General features: G+C 39.6%; 1 protein-coding gene across 1 annotated transcript in view; it reads right to left on the bottom strand.

Moving 5' to 3' along the window:
* Positions 1-13,082: 13,082 nt before the first annotated feature.
* Positions 13,083-16,216, bottom strand: part of AQR (aquarius intron-binding spliceosomal factor) — a 101,957-nt gene continuing 98,823 nt past the window's right edge. Inside the window, exons 35-36 of the mRNA XM_082734290.1 lie at positions 14,904-15,017; positions 13,083-13,710 (exon numbers count right to left, since the gene is read on the bottom strand). Coding sequence (XP_082590416.1) covers positions 13,378-13,710; positions 14,904-15,017 — 447 coding nt within the window. The 3' untranslated portion in view covers positions 13,083-13,377. The remainder of the gene's footprint in view (positions 13,711-14,903; positions 15,018-16,216) is intronic.

Below are 16,216 nucleotides of genomic sequence, written 5' to 3'. Positions count from 1 at the left end.
GAGTCAAGGTTGGGTTTGAAGACTCCTCTCTTGCGTGGCCCCTTCTAGGGCCTTACGCCTAATTTCATATTCATAAATTTGCATCCTCCTTCTTAACGATGGCCCTTAAAATTGTATAGGCTTTGGACCCACCAAAACGTGCAAGTGCTCCTGTCTATCACATAAGCTGCAAGCCCACCTGGTGGCAGGGCTGACCTGAAGCTGGAGGTCACAGGGCTAGTCCTGGCTGTCTGCCTTCCACCTTCTGCTGATGAGTCCCAGGACAGGTCTAGAGGTTCCTAGATGAAAAGAAGAGCCAAGTGGTATCAGGAATGAGGTAGGATCTGACCAGGCTGAGGGTTAAGGGTAATTTTTCTGCAATAGCACAACTCCAGAGCCTGCTAATGGGAAATAGTGTTTGTTTGGTTTCTCTTCTTACGCTAGAGGGGTACACGTTGAAGTTCAGTGAAAGAACAGGTACAATAAGGCAGTAAATCAGTGTTTCTTGAATGTTATCCAGTCTGGCTCTCATGCTGTAGCCTGACCAATACTCACTGAGAACCATTTAAAAAGATAGATTAGAGGGGATAAAGCCTGTTAGAAGAGACTGGAAACCTGCTGAGATACCCAGGACTTGCGGGAAGGGAAGCTCACAGGAAATCCCATTTTTTTTTTTTTTTTTGCACAGGATTTTCCTCCTAGGGGCAAGCAGTGGACTGGATGTTTGTGTCCTTCCCCAATTCTGTGAGAAAAAAAGGTTTGTCATTTAAGCCACTCAGTCCATGGTATTTTTGTCATAGCTGTCCAAATGCAACAAAATAGGGCATACAGCAATTCTTGGTGCAGGGCAAACAGTGAGGGACTGGGAAGATAAATACTGAAGTTAGGAGCTGTCAAGGCAATTAGGACTTAGAACTAAGATCCTAGAGAAAAATGGAATGCAAGAATGGGAACCACCATCAGCATCAGTTTTCCTCGGGTTATTTACTGATTAAGTTATGCAGGACAAGAGGCCTGCAAACCAAACAGAAACTGGGTGAAACAGCAAAGTGGAGTTTTGGGTTGTTTCATGATGCTACGGAGACAAAAACTGAGTTCAGGACTTGTCATGGACGATTGGTTCAAGAACTATCCCAGGCTTTCCACTGGGACCTCTAGGTCCCACATCCTAGGACTGAGGGTGATCCAGAGCTAACAGGACATTCCCAGAGACAGCAAGCCGGTCTGGGGAGGTATGGTCCCAACTAGATTGAAGCAATCGATCGTAAAAAAAAGTTTTACAAAATTTTATGTAAAAATAAAATGTATAACAACAGTAAGACAAAGCAGGAGGATTTAATGTAGTTAGAACTGTAAGGCTTAGCATCATCGGGGGAGTGGAATAGGTATTATTAATTCTTAGTAGACTATAGTAAGTCCAGAATGTCTTTTGTGGGGCACCTGGATGGCTCAGTCGGTTAAAGTGTCCCAACTCTTGGTTTCGGCTTCATGATCTCAGGGTCCAGGGATCAAGCCCCATGTCAGGTTTTGCACTCAGCTCAGAGTTGGCTTCTCCCTTTCCCGCTGCCTCTCCCTCTGCTTGTGCATTCTCTCTCTCTCAAATAAATAAATAAAGAATCTTAAAAAAAAATGTCTTTTGTAATCATTAGGATAGCTGGTAAAAGAATGTATTACAAATAAACTAATAGAATGAGGAAAATAAAATAATAAACAATACTTTATACAAAGGAAGTCAAGATAGATGAGAAAAAAAGAACACAAAACCTAGAAAAAATTAAATGGTTAAAATAAACCCAAATATATCAGCAATTATATAAAAGTAAAATGATTTACTCTAATTAAAAGACAAAAATCATTACACTAATTATAAGTGCTGCTGACAAAAGAGAAATCTTAAATATAAGCATGCAGAAAGATTGAGTAGGAGGCTAGAAGCAAATATGGCATGAAAAATCTAACCAAAAGAAAATTGGTACAGTTACATTAACATAAGGCATGGTAGACTTTAAGGCAAGAATCTTTACTAAAGTTCCAGGGAAATCATTTCCTCATGATAAAAAAAGCTCATAAACCAGGAAGGTATAATAATTATAAATGTGTATAAATTTAATAACATAGTCTCAAAATGCATCAATTGTCAATGCAAAGAACTGACAGAAGTATAAGGAGAAAGAAACGAGTTCACAGTCAGAGATACGCTCTTGCTGGGCACACCGAGAATACAAGACTGCTCTTTATTCAGGCCATTTCCCCAGGGCTGAATCCGAGGCAAGCAACCTTGCAGATGAGGTCAAGTCTCCCTCTGGGACAATAAACAAGCTTGCTTACTGCCTGCTACCGTAGGGGTGGATTCCCCAGTGTTCCTCTGCTATAACACAATCCCCTGAATACGCAGGCATCCCTGGGGGCCCTCTATGTCACGTCTGTGGGACTTGGGGAGCAAGGGGAACCGATGCAAGCAAGCGTCCTGATGCCCACGCTGCTTGTGGCGCTGTGATTGGTGCGGTCTTCTGTGTGTCCCCCGGGGGCTCTATGTCTTCATCGTACTAGTTTACAAGTAGGAAATCAAATTCCACACCCAGTTACTTTTGGTAATATAAACTGGACACATTCATAGAAAAACAAAATTTACCAAACCAACACAAAAAGAAACAGAATAGTTCTATACTATTAACTAAATTAAATTTGAAATTAAAAACCTTTCCGCAAAGAAATCCCTAGGCTTAGATGATTTCACGGAATTGTTCCAAAGGCCGAAAAAGGAATACCAATTTTACAAAAATTTTTCCAGTGACTAGAAAAGGGAGAAAATACTTTCAACTCCATTTATGAGGCCAGCATAATCTTGATGCCCAATTTGACAAGAATGATACGATCACAATAATTATAGACCAATCTCTCTCATAAATATAAATACAAGAGTCCTAACAAAAATATTAGCAAACTTAGTGTGACAATTTTTTTTTTTTTAAATTAGGAATGTCAGGTTGCTTTCATATTTGAAAAATCAAATTGTAAGGACGTCTGCTTCTGCTCATGAAACAGTAATTCATCATCCCATTATAATCAGCTAGAAAACTGGACGAAATATAAGAAGCAACTACTTGCAGACAGTACATCCCCCAGAGAAAGGAGCAAAAGGAGATGAGCCCGGTGACTCCCTGGCCTTTTGCCCAGAGGCAATTTCCCAACAGCAGCCCAGGGAAGGAGAACCTAAGTAGAAGCCTCACAGCCCTACTGAATTTAGGAGCTAGAAATCTGTGCAGGCTGAGCTGGCTGAGATGTGTGGGGCAGTGTACATAAATAAACAGAGTTATGCCCCCAAAGAGCTGGAGAACTTCAAAGAGGGGCCTCCTCAAGTCTTTGGCTGAATACTAACCCACACACGTTTAGGGTAGAACTCCATGAAGTCACGTGAGGCACAACTAACTGCCATAAGCTGTAAGCTAAGCAATTTCCAGAACTTGCGCAAGTGTAAGAAATGTTTAAATTTCTACCAGCCGGAATACGATACCTCATTGAACACCTGGGACAGTGACCACAGGAAGGGTCAGAACTGACTGAACTAAGTTAGCCCTAGAGTGAAAGGTACTGAATTCCAGGGCAACAAAACTTAAAAACAAACATCAAAAATTGACCACATAGTCCACAACTGCCTGCCAAAGCAGAGTCTGCTTGAGATTCTCTTCCTCTCCCTCCCTCTTGGTCCCTGCACCCACTTGTGCACACAACATGTGCGCTCTCTCTCTCTCACACAAATAAATAAATCAATAAAATCTTAAAAAAAATAAAGACCAAAAAAATCTAAATATTCAGGAACATATCATTTGTAATTTCCAGGATCCAATAAAAATTATGAGGCATGTAAAGAGTAGCAATTTTGGCCCATAACCAGAAGAAGAAAAAACAATTGATAGAAAAGCGCATCGATGCAATTCACTACATTAATAATGAAGAAAAGTTTATAATCATCTTGATGAACACAGAAAAGAATTTGTTAAATTCAACGTTCATTCATGTTGAAAAAAACCCCACTTGGCACACTACGAATAGAAGGAAACTCTTAAAATCTGATACAGAGCATCAGAAATCCTACAGCAAACACTGACTAGTGAAATATTGAAAGCCTACCCCCCCAATTGGGAAGAAACAAAGATACTCATTCTGATGGCCTCTATTCAACATTACACCAGAGGCCACCAGGTTAATAAGGCAGAAAAGAGAAATATAAGGTGTATAATTAAAGAGGAAGTAAAAACTATTAAGATTATAAATAGAAATGAAAGTACTGTCATTCACAGATCACAAAATTACGTGTGTAAAAAATCCAAGAGTCTACAGTTAAACTATAAGAAATAGTAAACTATAAGAAACCTTGAATTCATCAATATCAGCATGTACCAGGTCAACAGACAAAAATATATTGTATTTCTATATACCAGTAATGAACAATTAGAAAATGTAATAAAGTATAATAAAAAAGTTCCATTTATAAAAGCACAAAAAAACCTAGTAATAAATTTCACAGAAGATGGCCAAGACCTTTGTATAGAAAACTATAAAACATTGAAATTAAAAGGCTTAAGTAAATGGAAGGAGATGCCATGTTCCTAGATTGTAAAGAGTCAGTTTCCCCCAAATTGATTTATAGATTCGATGTCATCCCAGTAAAAATCCCATTTTTTTTTTTGTAGAATTGACAAGATGATTCTAAACTTTATACACAATGACTAAGGAAGCATACAGCTGAAGCATACATAGAACCAAACATCACTATTATATAGTGACACTAATGAAAGCAGCGAAATGTTGGCACAAGAAAACTATATAAATGAAACAAGTTCAGAAATAGACTCACCCATAAACTATCACTTGTTTTTTGACAAAGATGACATTACAGTGTGGCAAGGGAAAAGATGGTCTTCTAATAAATGTGCTCAATCTTGATCCCTACCTCACACCATACAGAGAAATCTGTTTGAGAGGACAAAGCACATTCTGTATGATTCCATTTATGTAAAGCTCAAAACCAAAACTAACCATGGCAGAAGACAGGTATTTATTTGGCAGGGATAATGACTGGTAAAGGGTCTGACAGCAAATTTCTGGAGCTGGCCATGTTCTATTTCTTGATTTGGGTGATGATTACATGATTGTATTCACTTTATGAAAATGTACAGTTGTGCCCCTGGCATATGTACTTTTCTATATGTATAATACACTTCACTAAAAAGTTTACTTAAACCGAAGTGGTTTATGCATGGCTGGCATCAGAACCAAAGGAGTTTGTGCATTTCACAAACAAAATACCATCCCTCTGTTGTCATTTTTTCCTAAAAAAATTATGTCAGTATTTCACACAATATATTACCAAATATCTCCTTTAGGATCCCAAAATGCCTACTGATAGGTAGCACGTCCTGCTTTTTGCAAGGTCCCACCAACTTAGGAACTCCTCATAGCTGATATTTCCAATGTATTCTGAGAGTGCCAAATCTGATGTCAGAGATCTTTACATTCCTTTCATCTGCATTTGCCATTCACACTAGCCAGGTCAGGGTGAGGTGATTACTGTTATTTAATTCTAGACAAGGACCAATAATTTCATGTCCTATGCTCAATATTAAAAGTCCTATGGTAACTTAAGGGAACCACCTGATCAATTTAATTCCCGAGGTATCAATGCTTGCTAACATTCACGAGTCTTCACCAAAGGGAGTGGTGTATTCCTGCAGAGGAAAAGCAGTCTCTGCTTCCTTCGATGAGCCCATTCACTTATTAACAGTTCAATTAGATCAAGAAGTAAAATGGTAGCTTCTAAAAAAACTTAATTCAACTGGTTTTATAATTGTATAAGAGCATCTTGCTTTGAGTTGTGTTAACAATAGACTTTTACTCCTGGGAACTTGAACTCACATAGATTTTCTTTTCAGCTCCCAAGTGTGCTAAAGGTTTGTGGTCTGTACAGTTAAAATGAGAGGCTGAAATAGATGTCATAAAATGGTAACTTAAAGTGCAGGTTTTGGTAAGTCATATCTTTCCCCTCATTACATATTGCATTTTAAAAACTGTTATTTAACCTGTTCTGACTGTGCTTAAAAAACGATACAAATCAAAGCAACCCCAAACTTTGAAAAAGAGAGAGGCAAGCAACCATAAGAGACTCTTAGAGAACAAACTGAGGGTTGATGGAGGGAGGGGGGGGGATGCGCTAGATGGCTGATGGGCATTAAGGGCACTTGTGATGAGCCCTGGGTGTTGTATGTAAGTGACGAATCACTGAATTCTACTCCTGAACCCACTATTGCACTGTATGTGAACTAGCTAGGATTTAAATATAAATTTGAAAAGAAAAAAATAAAGATTATTTAGAGGGTCTCCCCTCACGAAGACTTTAGGCTTTAGAATTTCAAAGGCACAAGTTAAGTACTGCTTACCAGAGTTCTTTCCCATTCTGTTTCTCACACCTTTTTCAGAACAAAACAAGTAGTAATTTGGCTTTCACCCATAAGTATGAACACTATAAACATCAAAGGATACTTTCTATAAATCTCTCATAACCTAGTATCCTCTCTGGTGCTCTAACCATGAGAGGAATTCTTTTTTTTTTTTTTTTTTTTTTTTTTAAGATTTTATTTATTTATTTGACAGACAGAGAGAGAGAGGCAGAGAAAGGAAGGGAAGCAGGCTCCCCGCTGAGCAGAGAGCCCAATGTGCAGCTCGATCCCAGCACCCTGGGATCATGACCTGAGCTGAAGATAGAGGCTTTAACCCACTGAGCCACCCAGGTGCCCCATGAGAGGAATTCTTTAGGAGACTCGCCTTACTCCTGTGCAGAGTATAGGTGTTACTCCTTTTACTTGTCTCAAGCAAATAGGTTTGAAGAGCAGCATCTTAAGGAATTTGCCTGAAAGAGAGTGGTTCTAGTCACCATTCAACTAATTGTAGTGTTCTAGGCAAGTTACCCAATTCCTTTGTGCTCTTATCTATGAATTAATGGGTCATTTTTGGCATTGTTGCCTGTCACACAGTAGGTCCTCAGTAGTCAGTGAATGTGCAAGAATTAAATACATTCAAAGACATCTTCCAACTTTTTCATATCTTTAACTCAATTCATTTCTATGAAAAGTAGTAAGCCAGAAAAATAAAATGCAAATTAACTAGGTCTACTCGGGTTCTATTACTGTTCTTGGGACAGTCTGGAATTAGAAGAAGAAATCACACAGAAAGGTGCAACTGGAAGCAAAGGGGTAATGAGCATACAATAGTACAGAAGGCACATTTATTCATGAACAACTGAAAGAAAAAAAAACAAAATAAACCCTTTCCAAAGGGCCAAATGAGCCAATGAACTAAAGTAGAAAAAATTATTATTTTATATAATCAGATCTTATCCACAATTTTGAATTTTTTGAAAAATGTCAGTAAAATCAATTTCTCAAAGAGCTTTTTATATTAAACCAGGAATCTCCCAAGGAGAAGCGGCTACCATTGAGGCCCTTGACCTCAATAAGATTTTCTGCTTAAGAAGAGTTAAGTGTTAGGTGTGTGTATTATGTAAGCCAAAGATGGAGAGAAAGGGGATAGTGGGGACAGTCATCTCTGGAGATCAACCAAGAGAGAATTCAACATGTCTGATGCAAGGTGTAACTTTTGGGGTCTTTTATGTTAAACTTTCTTAGGAAAGGGGGATTTTCTTCATTTTCTATATTACCTTTATTTTCTTCTATTATTTCTGGCCCACTCTTCTTGCTCATTCTTCTCCCTTCTTGAAACTTAAAACTTTTTAAAGAAACACATATTTAAAGGGCTGGGAAAACAAGATATATTGGAAATGTAAACTTTCTTTCACTGTGGGGTTAGGAATGAGAAAGGCCTGGTGTGAAATCCTGGAGTCTAAAATTAAAATCTAAATGGAGAACACTCAGTGACCTTCTCTTGGGAGGCTCACATGAAAGAATGTCATGGTACATTGATCAAATTTTTATTCATTTTCATTTTCATGACGTTGCTATTAATACCATATGACACTCAACAAATTATACTACAATGTGACATTCTGTACCAATCATTTCACCTCTAGTTTCTTCTTCAGCTGTTACCTCAGACTCTGGGTTAATTAGAAAAAAAATTAAGAGTATGTGTATGTGTGTGTAGGGGAGGAAAAACTTTACCTCTACCTCTTTAGGGTTGGTGACTGGGGCCTGTGAGTTAAATGGACAAGACAGGGTAACAGGAGAAGCATACAAATTTAATTGATCTTATAAATTTTACTTTCATGGCGACTACATGGAAAAGTAAAAACCCGAAAGAAGTTGTTAGGCTTAGAAGCTTATATACTGTTTTAACAGAGAGTGATAAAATGTGAACCAAATAGGCAAACAAAAAGGGGCTTGGGCTTATAGAGGTGGCAAATTGGGGAAAAGTAAATATATGGGCAAACTGATGGAGAATAAGGGTTATTTTAGTAAGGTTTATTTATGCAGATCAGCGCCATCTGTTTCTGGTAATAAGGGTTATTTTCCTCTTCCTAGTACAGAAGAGAGGGGACACCTTTACAAAGGAAAATTTGTGTCACTTTTACAAAGGGACATTGATGCCCTGATTTTTGGTAGAAGCAGAGGACAGAGAATTCTTCCTACATCTGCTGCTTCTCAATTGCCTTTAGGTCAAAATAATCCTTATGCCAAAGTGGCATATTATAATCCCCATAGGTTTCTAAGGGGAAATCAAAGTTCAACTGCCCTGGTAAAGATATTGGTTCCCAAACCACTGTGTCGTGCAGTTAGTCCCCTAAAAGTGTCTTAATAAAAAGCAGTTCTATGGTCAACTAAGTTTTGGAAGTGCTGGGTTAAACAAAGTTAACTGATTTTTTTTCCAGCAGGAGTTCTCAGAACCTTTTGTTTACTAACAATGCGATGTGATTCTGCAAAAAAAGGAATAATTCATTGTGTTCCTCAAGTTTATTTGGCCATGGAGCATGTTTTTCAGAATTTTTCAAGACCAGTGTTTTCCTGTAATGTATGTTGAGAAGTAATGAGATTACTCACCCTTGCATGTAAGGGCAGAAGTCTGAAGAGCCACTGAATAAGTATAAGCCAAACTGACTAAATAAAGGTTTCATGATGTCCATCAGCATGAACCATGCGACATCCTGAGAAATGCTCCAGTGACTAAACTCTGGTTTGTCCCTAGGAAGAAAAACTAAAGTGTCCCAAACTTCTGGATCTTACTGAATTAAAACCCCTTCTTGAACACTAAAAAGAGTACCAATGGATGAAGAAAAAATGGTCTCATGTGTTCATTTCCATCCTTGGCTCAGTACAGCTCCAGTTGCATTATTCTTAAACATCTATTAACATGATTGCTTCATAATTACAAAGGCTAACTGCCAAGCCTTTTTCACAGGAAGCAAGGCACTGCTTGTCTTTAACTGCTCTTCTGGCTTGTGCAAAAGGGTCACTTTTAAAAAAATCCTTTTACTCTTATGTTAACTGAAGAAACATCTCTAAAATGTCATTCGAGTGACTGCAAGATAAAAAGGAAAAGGCACAATGGCCACAGTCGCCAAACTGTGGAAAGAGCCAAGATGCCCTTCAACAGACAAACGGATAAAGAAGGTATGGTCCATATATACGATGGAGTACTATGCCTCCATCAGAAAGGATGAATGCCCAACTTTTCTATCAACATGGACGGAACTGAAGGAGATTATGCTGAGTGAAATAAGTCAAGCAGAGAGAGTCAATTATCATAGTGTTTCGCTTACTTGTGGAACATAAGGAATAACACAGAGAACATTAGGAGAAGGAAAGGAAAAGTGAACTGGGGGAAATCAGAGGGGGAGACGAACCAAGAGAGACTGTGGACTCTGAGAAACAACCTGAGGGTTTGGGAGGGGAAGAGGTGGGGGACCGGGTGAGCCTGGTGGTGGGTATTAAGGAGGGTACATATTGCATGGAGCACTGGGCGTGTGCATAAATAATGAATCTTGGAACACTGAAAAAAATTAAATAAAAAAAAAGGAAAAGGCACATTCAAAGGCACAGAGCTAACTAAATTCAACAATTATATGACCTGGGGTTGGGGAGTGCAGGATTCAGAACTGACAGATGTCATCAGACACATGATGGTGCCTTCCCTCTAGTTATCCTGTTCTGTCAGAATTTTAATTTCAGCAGAGACCATCCTCAAGTAGACTTGATTCTTGATCTTCCATTGTCAACTGCTGCCACGTGGCCCCTTCTTCATCATCTTCCATGCTCTTGGAATAGGGGCAAAGATAATCAATTACCCAAGTCACAAGATTGGTTGGCAATATCCTATATTGTCTCCAGGATTTGGGGAAAAAAATGGAGAGAGAAGGGCTAGAATCTACTGGGCACCCAGGTGCCAGATATTTTCACAAACATTACCTCATTAACAAAGAGACCTTTTTCCAATTTTGAGAAGAAAGAAAACTGGGGCTTAGGTTACACAACATATCTAAGGTCAAACTAAATGCTGATGAGCATATGAGATAAAATCTGAGCCAGGTCTGCATAAGTCCAAAGTCAAGTTTTACAATAGCATGCTGTTTCCTGATCATAAAAAAACTCCATTTATATAGGAGCACAAATGACCCATTTATGCCATTTTTCTCTGTATCTAGTGCAACATCTCAATTTTTATCATCACACTAACTTCAAGAGACCTGATAATGTTTAGATCAACTCATTCATTTGCCCAAATCAATGGAGCTATTTATTCTCAACGGCTGGTAATGAACTTCCTTAACTCAGCATTTTGTGGAAAAAAGTCTAAATATTTGAATTGCTTCATTTCATGCTCATTCTCTTGCATACATCTTTTTGGTTTGCTTTTAAAAATAGATTCCAAAATCATGACATATTCAGATCTGAAAAACAGGATGGAGGGCAAAGAGAACACTAATCTGAAATGGTCACATGGCTGAAGTACCTGTGTCTCTAATCCCAATAGAAAACTCTTGAATTTATGAAGCAGTCATACTTGTACGCTTGATTGAAAAGAACAGTAAACAAAACACTGTCCTAGGACAGCAGACTTGAATTCTACCTCCTCTTTCACAGTTGCCCCCCTGGTTAAGACTATCTGACTCAGTTTCCTCATTGTTTAAAGTAAGAACTGATCTCTTAAGCTCCTTTAAAAATTCCATAATTTCACTCACCATTCCTGTGAAAAAATAATTTAAAGTAATTCAAATCCCACCATCATTGTCTCTTTTAAAATTTCTTTGAGAAAGGTGAACGACTTCTGGTTAGATTTTCGTTTTAGTGTGACAGAAAATCAAACAGCAAAGAAAAAAGCCAAGTCACTACCTAGACAGAATGATACATAGTGTCTGGAAAAAGGGTTTACTTAATGAGAAAGCAGAGTAACTGTTTGCTTATTTTAGTTGCAGGTATCATGATTCAGATCCTCTAAAGGGTAGAGAGAAAAATTCATCTTTTCCAGGAAACACAGTAATAAGGCTTCTTTCCTCTCGCTTAGGCTGATACTAGAATACTCACAGAGGAAAATAATTCTGAGTGCACTTCCTCATACAGATGCCCGCAACACCTGCTTCCAAATTCTTATCATCAGAGAAATTATGTAACAGACTATCTGGCTCAATCCTTATTCTGGTAACGAAGAGACCAAGGATTCCCAGTCCCGCTTCCTTGGCATGCACTTTCCTTCTGCTGTGTTCTGATGCAGTAGCACACCTTATAATATGAAAGCCTGACTCGTCTTGACCACTGCCTGGTAGAGCTGAGCAAACACTAGTCAGTCAAAAGTGTCTTCGACTTGACTTTCTCAGTTTCATCTCCTTTCAAACTCATTCTTTCAAAATGTCAGGAGCAGAGGCGTGTCAGCCGCCCTGTGCCGTGCTTGCCTACTTTGTTCAAGGTTCCTTGAACATGGTCAAGCCTTTAGGTGGAGGCACCAGTGGGGATATTTTAAGGAAATGCTCCCCACCAGCCACGCTAGCAGAGCTGAAATGGGGAAGAGAAGCGGGCAAGTTAGAGGTTCCCCTGTCAGAAAACACCGGTCAGACTCGCTGTTAACTTTATCAGTGATTTATCAGTACTTGATCATCCTCTACTGCTCGCTCATTCATGCTGAGGACAGTACAAACATCTGAGAACAATGCTTCTCAAACTACAGAGTGCATATAAATCACCTGGGCACTTTGCTGGGGAGGAGATTCAGACTTAAGAGATCTGGAGGACAGTGCAAACTGCTTCAGTTTCAGCGAGCCTCAGCGGATGCTGGTACCTCTGGTCTGCAAACCCCACTTGAGTAGCAAGGTCCTAGTACCTCTGCCCTCCCAAATCTCGAGCACATTCTACCTTAAGGTCACCTTGTGGCTGCTTATCTATCAAGATAAGCAGATATCTGGGGTATAAGATAAGATATCTGGGGCATCTGGGTGGCTCAGTGGGTTAAAGCCTCTGCCTTCAGCTCAGGTCATGATCTCAGGGTCGTGGGATGGAGCCCCATATTGGGCTCTCTGAGCAGCAGGGAGCCTGCTTTCTCCTCTCTCTCTCTGCCTGCCTCTCTGCCTACTTGTGATTTCTGTCTGTCAAGTAAATAAATAAAATCTTAAAAAAAAAAAAAAAAGAAAAGACAAGATATCTAGGGGAGTTAAGTTCACTGACTTTCACTGCCCAGATTCTGGATCTTTCTTCTTGCCCAGATGGATTTGCCAGCTTCTTCTTGCTTAGCTGCATGACATATCCTGGCTCAGCCTTACAGCTTGATTTGATACCATTCTGCCAGCAACTCAAACATCAGGAGCACCTGCTAAAATACAGATACCTGGGCTCTAACCCTGAAAATCTGATTCTTCATTCAGTCTAGAGTGGCCCCAAGAATAAACAGACATCCTAGGTGGTTCTAACATATAATGAGACTTTGAGGAAGAAAATACATCTGAAAGGGAGGAAAAAAGGAAACACAACTTGAGTCTCTGATACTCTGAGAGAAGAAACAACTTCCTCCCAATTTGAATATTTACTTAAGGATGTTCAGAGCTAATTTTGGTGTATTCTGTTCTTTTCTTTAGAGAAGTTCACTGAAAATAGAAAGTATGTCTTATGTATTCTACAGAAAATTCTTTTAATGTAGGTATAATTACAGATACATTCAATTATAAAAACATCAAAGGAATGGCTATTTGTCCTTCTGACTGAACAAATTAAACTGAAGTTGTTTACACACATACAATTTTCTTTTAAATATATCCAAGAAGACAAACACTGAGATTGGTGACCAAAAATTAGGACTGAACACAAATTAGTACCCTAAAAGAGCAGAAGCAAATATAAAATACAGAAAGTAGCTTTAGTTAGACTTTATGAAAGCCATGTTCCCCCAAGAAAGGCCACAGTTGGGCTACTTAGTCTCCTGTGGGGCCGGTGTGACATCCTGAGGAGCATGTGCCTCTGCTGGTACGGCTATAGGTCCTGCCGCAGCAGCAGTGACATCAGATGCAGCAGGGGTGGCTTCTGGGTTGCACCTAGCTCCTGTCGGAGTGCGGGTGCTCTCGGTCTGACTGCAGGTGATCTCATTCAGAGAAGCTGAGGATTCTTGACTGGAGGTGGCATCTGTCAGACCGGATAGGTCAGTTTGAGCAGGATTGGCCTCCTCTTCTGTTTCCAACTCCGTTTCCTGACTTTGAACTTCCTCACCTTCTTCTACCATAGCAGGTGGTAGCTGTAAGAAAGTCTAATGAAAAAAAGAAAACATCAATATGAACTTAGATGAAAAAAAACACTGGCTTACAAAGCTAAGCTCTCACATTATCTTACTAATAGATACTGTTCAATCCAGAGTGCTCTAACACACTGCTGGCCACTTTATATTACAAACATAACTCTGATGGCAATGGCCTAGGTCTTGCTGACTCCAAAGATCAAAGTACTGGATCTTCAGAGAAGAAGATAATATGAAAATATATTAGCTTTTTTGGCAAATAAATTGGCTGTAACACTTCTGCAAAAACAGTGGCTGATTAGGACTGACTGACACAACTGAAGGGCCAACCTCAGTCAAGGAGATGTGTGAGGGGTGGGGAGGAATAAGCCTTCAGATAAAACCATGGCCGGGCACGAAGCTTCTGTCCACACTCAACCAGAACACTGGAGCAGCTCTACACGTTTAGCCTCCCGTTTAGAATGGCGAAATAAAAAAGGCCACCCATAACACGTGTAGATGAGGACGTGGAGCGACCACAGCTCTCAAACACTGCTGCTGGGAATGTGGTGCAACTACTTGGCAAAATGAGTGGGCACTTTCTTAAAAAATTGAACACGTATTCTCTATTTTTCAGCCATTCTGCTGCTAGGGATTTTACATGCGCCACGCGCCCCTCTTCACCCCACCGCCCCGCTCCCCATACAAAGACTGGGACAAGAATATTCACAGTGGCTTTCTTTGTAACAGGCAAAGGTGGAAAGAACCCAAATGTCCATCAACAGGTCAATGGGTACACCTGGCAGGTCCCTATAATGGAATACTATTTGGCAGTAAAGAGGGGCTACAGATCGAGGGTAAGATCCTTGGTTGCCTGCAGAAGTCAGGAAAGGGACTGGTGAAGGATGAGAAAGGTTACCAAGGGGCATGAGGAAACTTTTGGAGATAATGGGTATGTTCACCATCCTGATTGTGGTGATGGTTTCACAGGTATTTACATATGTCAGAACATATTAAATTATATGCTTTAAATATGTGGAATTTATTGTAGGCCAAATTATATGTACACAAAGGTGCTTTAAAAAAATGGATATTATATGAATTAACAACAACCTTGGATGGTTTAGCTGGTTTCCCATGAGGAATTGAGTACTTTAAAGATGTAGTCTGCAAAGGAGTAGATTCTTTGTACAAGAAAAATAAGAATGAATTTTGACAAAACTCACCTGATGATAATGATGTGTGGTCTGTATCAAATGCATGTACATGTTGTATACAAAGTTCGCCATCTGGGGCATGTTCTTTATTACCTGTACTTCGTGAGATGGTCGCTCTCCATTCTAGACAGCAAAGAGAAAGTTAAGGACAGTGAGAAAGTTGATATGCTAAAAGCAAACATTCCAGATGCCCATGTCTCCATCTTACGTACAAGCACTACTAGGGTTTGGAGGACATCAGAACAGTACCAGGACATTAAGATGTCAGTGTGAGTGAGAGCCCAGTCACGACTTCATAAAGAGAAGCGATTCAATTTAAATTTAGCAAAAGGTAGAGACTCAAAGAGAATTAAGAGTTACCACCTTTTAATATCAGGCTGGCAAGTAAGATAAGGAGTTTGGGTTAGGAACCCATGTGGAAGAGCAAGAGCTATAGATCATTTGAATAGAGAGAAAAGTCAATGTGGCCTAAAGCATGGTCTCTAACACTGTGTATGCTCCAGAGGCAATTTTCAAGCTTACTCAGAAGGAAAACACTAAAACTATTTTTCCTATTTATGTTTCTTTAAAAATAAGCTAACATTACTATTATTTAATACACAGACTGTTAGTCATGAGGGTTGATATTTAAAAGGTTTTTTTAACTAATAAAATGCATGGTCAAATAGTAAAGTCCAAACTTCGTGGTATGTTTCAGAACTGTCTGGGGCAGACTGCTAACTTGTGGAGGTGTGCGGCCGGCTGCCGGAGCCTGGGATTCGGTAGGTCTGCCAGAGAACGGATGGGCTGCTGCTGCAGTGGTTTCCGAAAACCACCAGCGCAGGTAAAGTGGTAAAGCAAATGAAGACCGTAAACAAACTGCACTTCTCCCTAAACTATCCTAGAATAAAGATGAACACACCTCCTATTTATAGTCATTATAAAATGTTTATAAAGTCTCACCCCTTCTTACTATAGATGCAGTTCAGAAAACCATAAAGGTAAAAAAACTTCTATCAAGAAAAAGGGCTTTTACCGTAAAGTAACAAATCAGCACACATAACTTTAGCAACAGTGAGTGTATTAAATAGAACTTCTCAGAATTAAGCAGGATGGCAGTATTACATGTAGGCAGGTATTCTTTTGATAGCAGTCACTTTCTGCGAGGGTCACACTTGTGTGCAAAGACAGCACTGCTGTTACAACTACAAAACATGGCCTTCACAACATGGGAGGTTCTGTGTGTGTTTGCGTATTTTCCCGGGCTCCGCTCGGAGCTGCCTCTTCTGAGACGCAGTGCTAGCTGTGTGGCCCTCTCTGCCTCCAACACAGTCTCTTGAGCA

The sequence above is a fragment of the Mustela nivalis genome (genome assembly GCF_964662115.1).
Source record: "Mustela nivalis genome assembly, chromosome: 6".
Classification (NCBI taxonomy): Eukaryota; Metazoa; Chordata; class Mammalia; order Carnivora; family Mustelidae; genus Mustela; species Mustela nivalis.
Note: the sequence above shows the minus strand (reverse complement) of the source record. Positions and strands in the feature narration are given on the sequence as shown.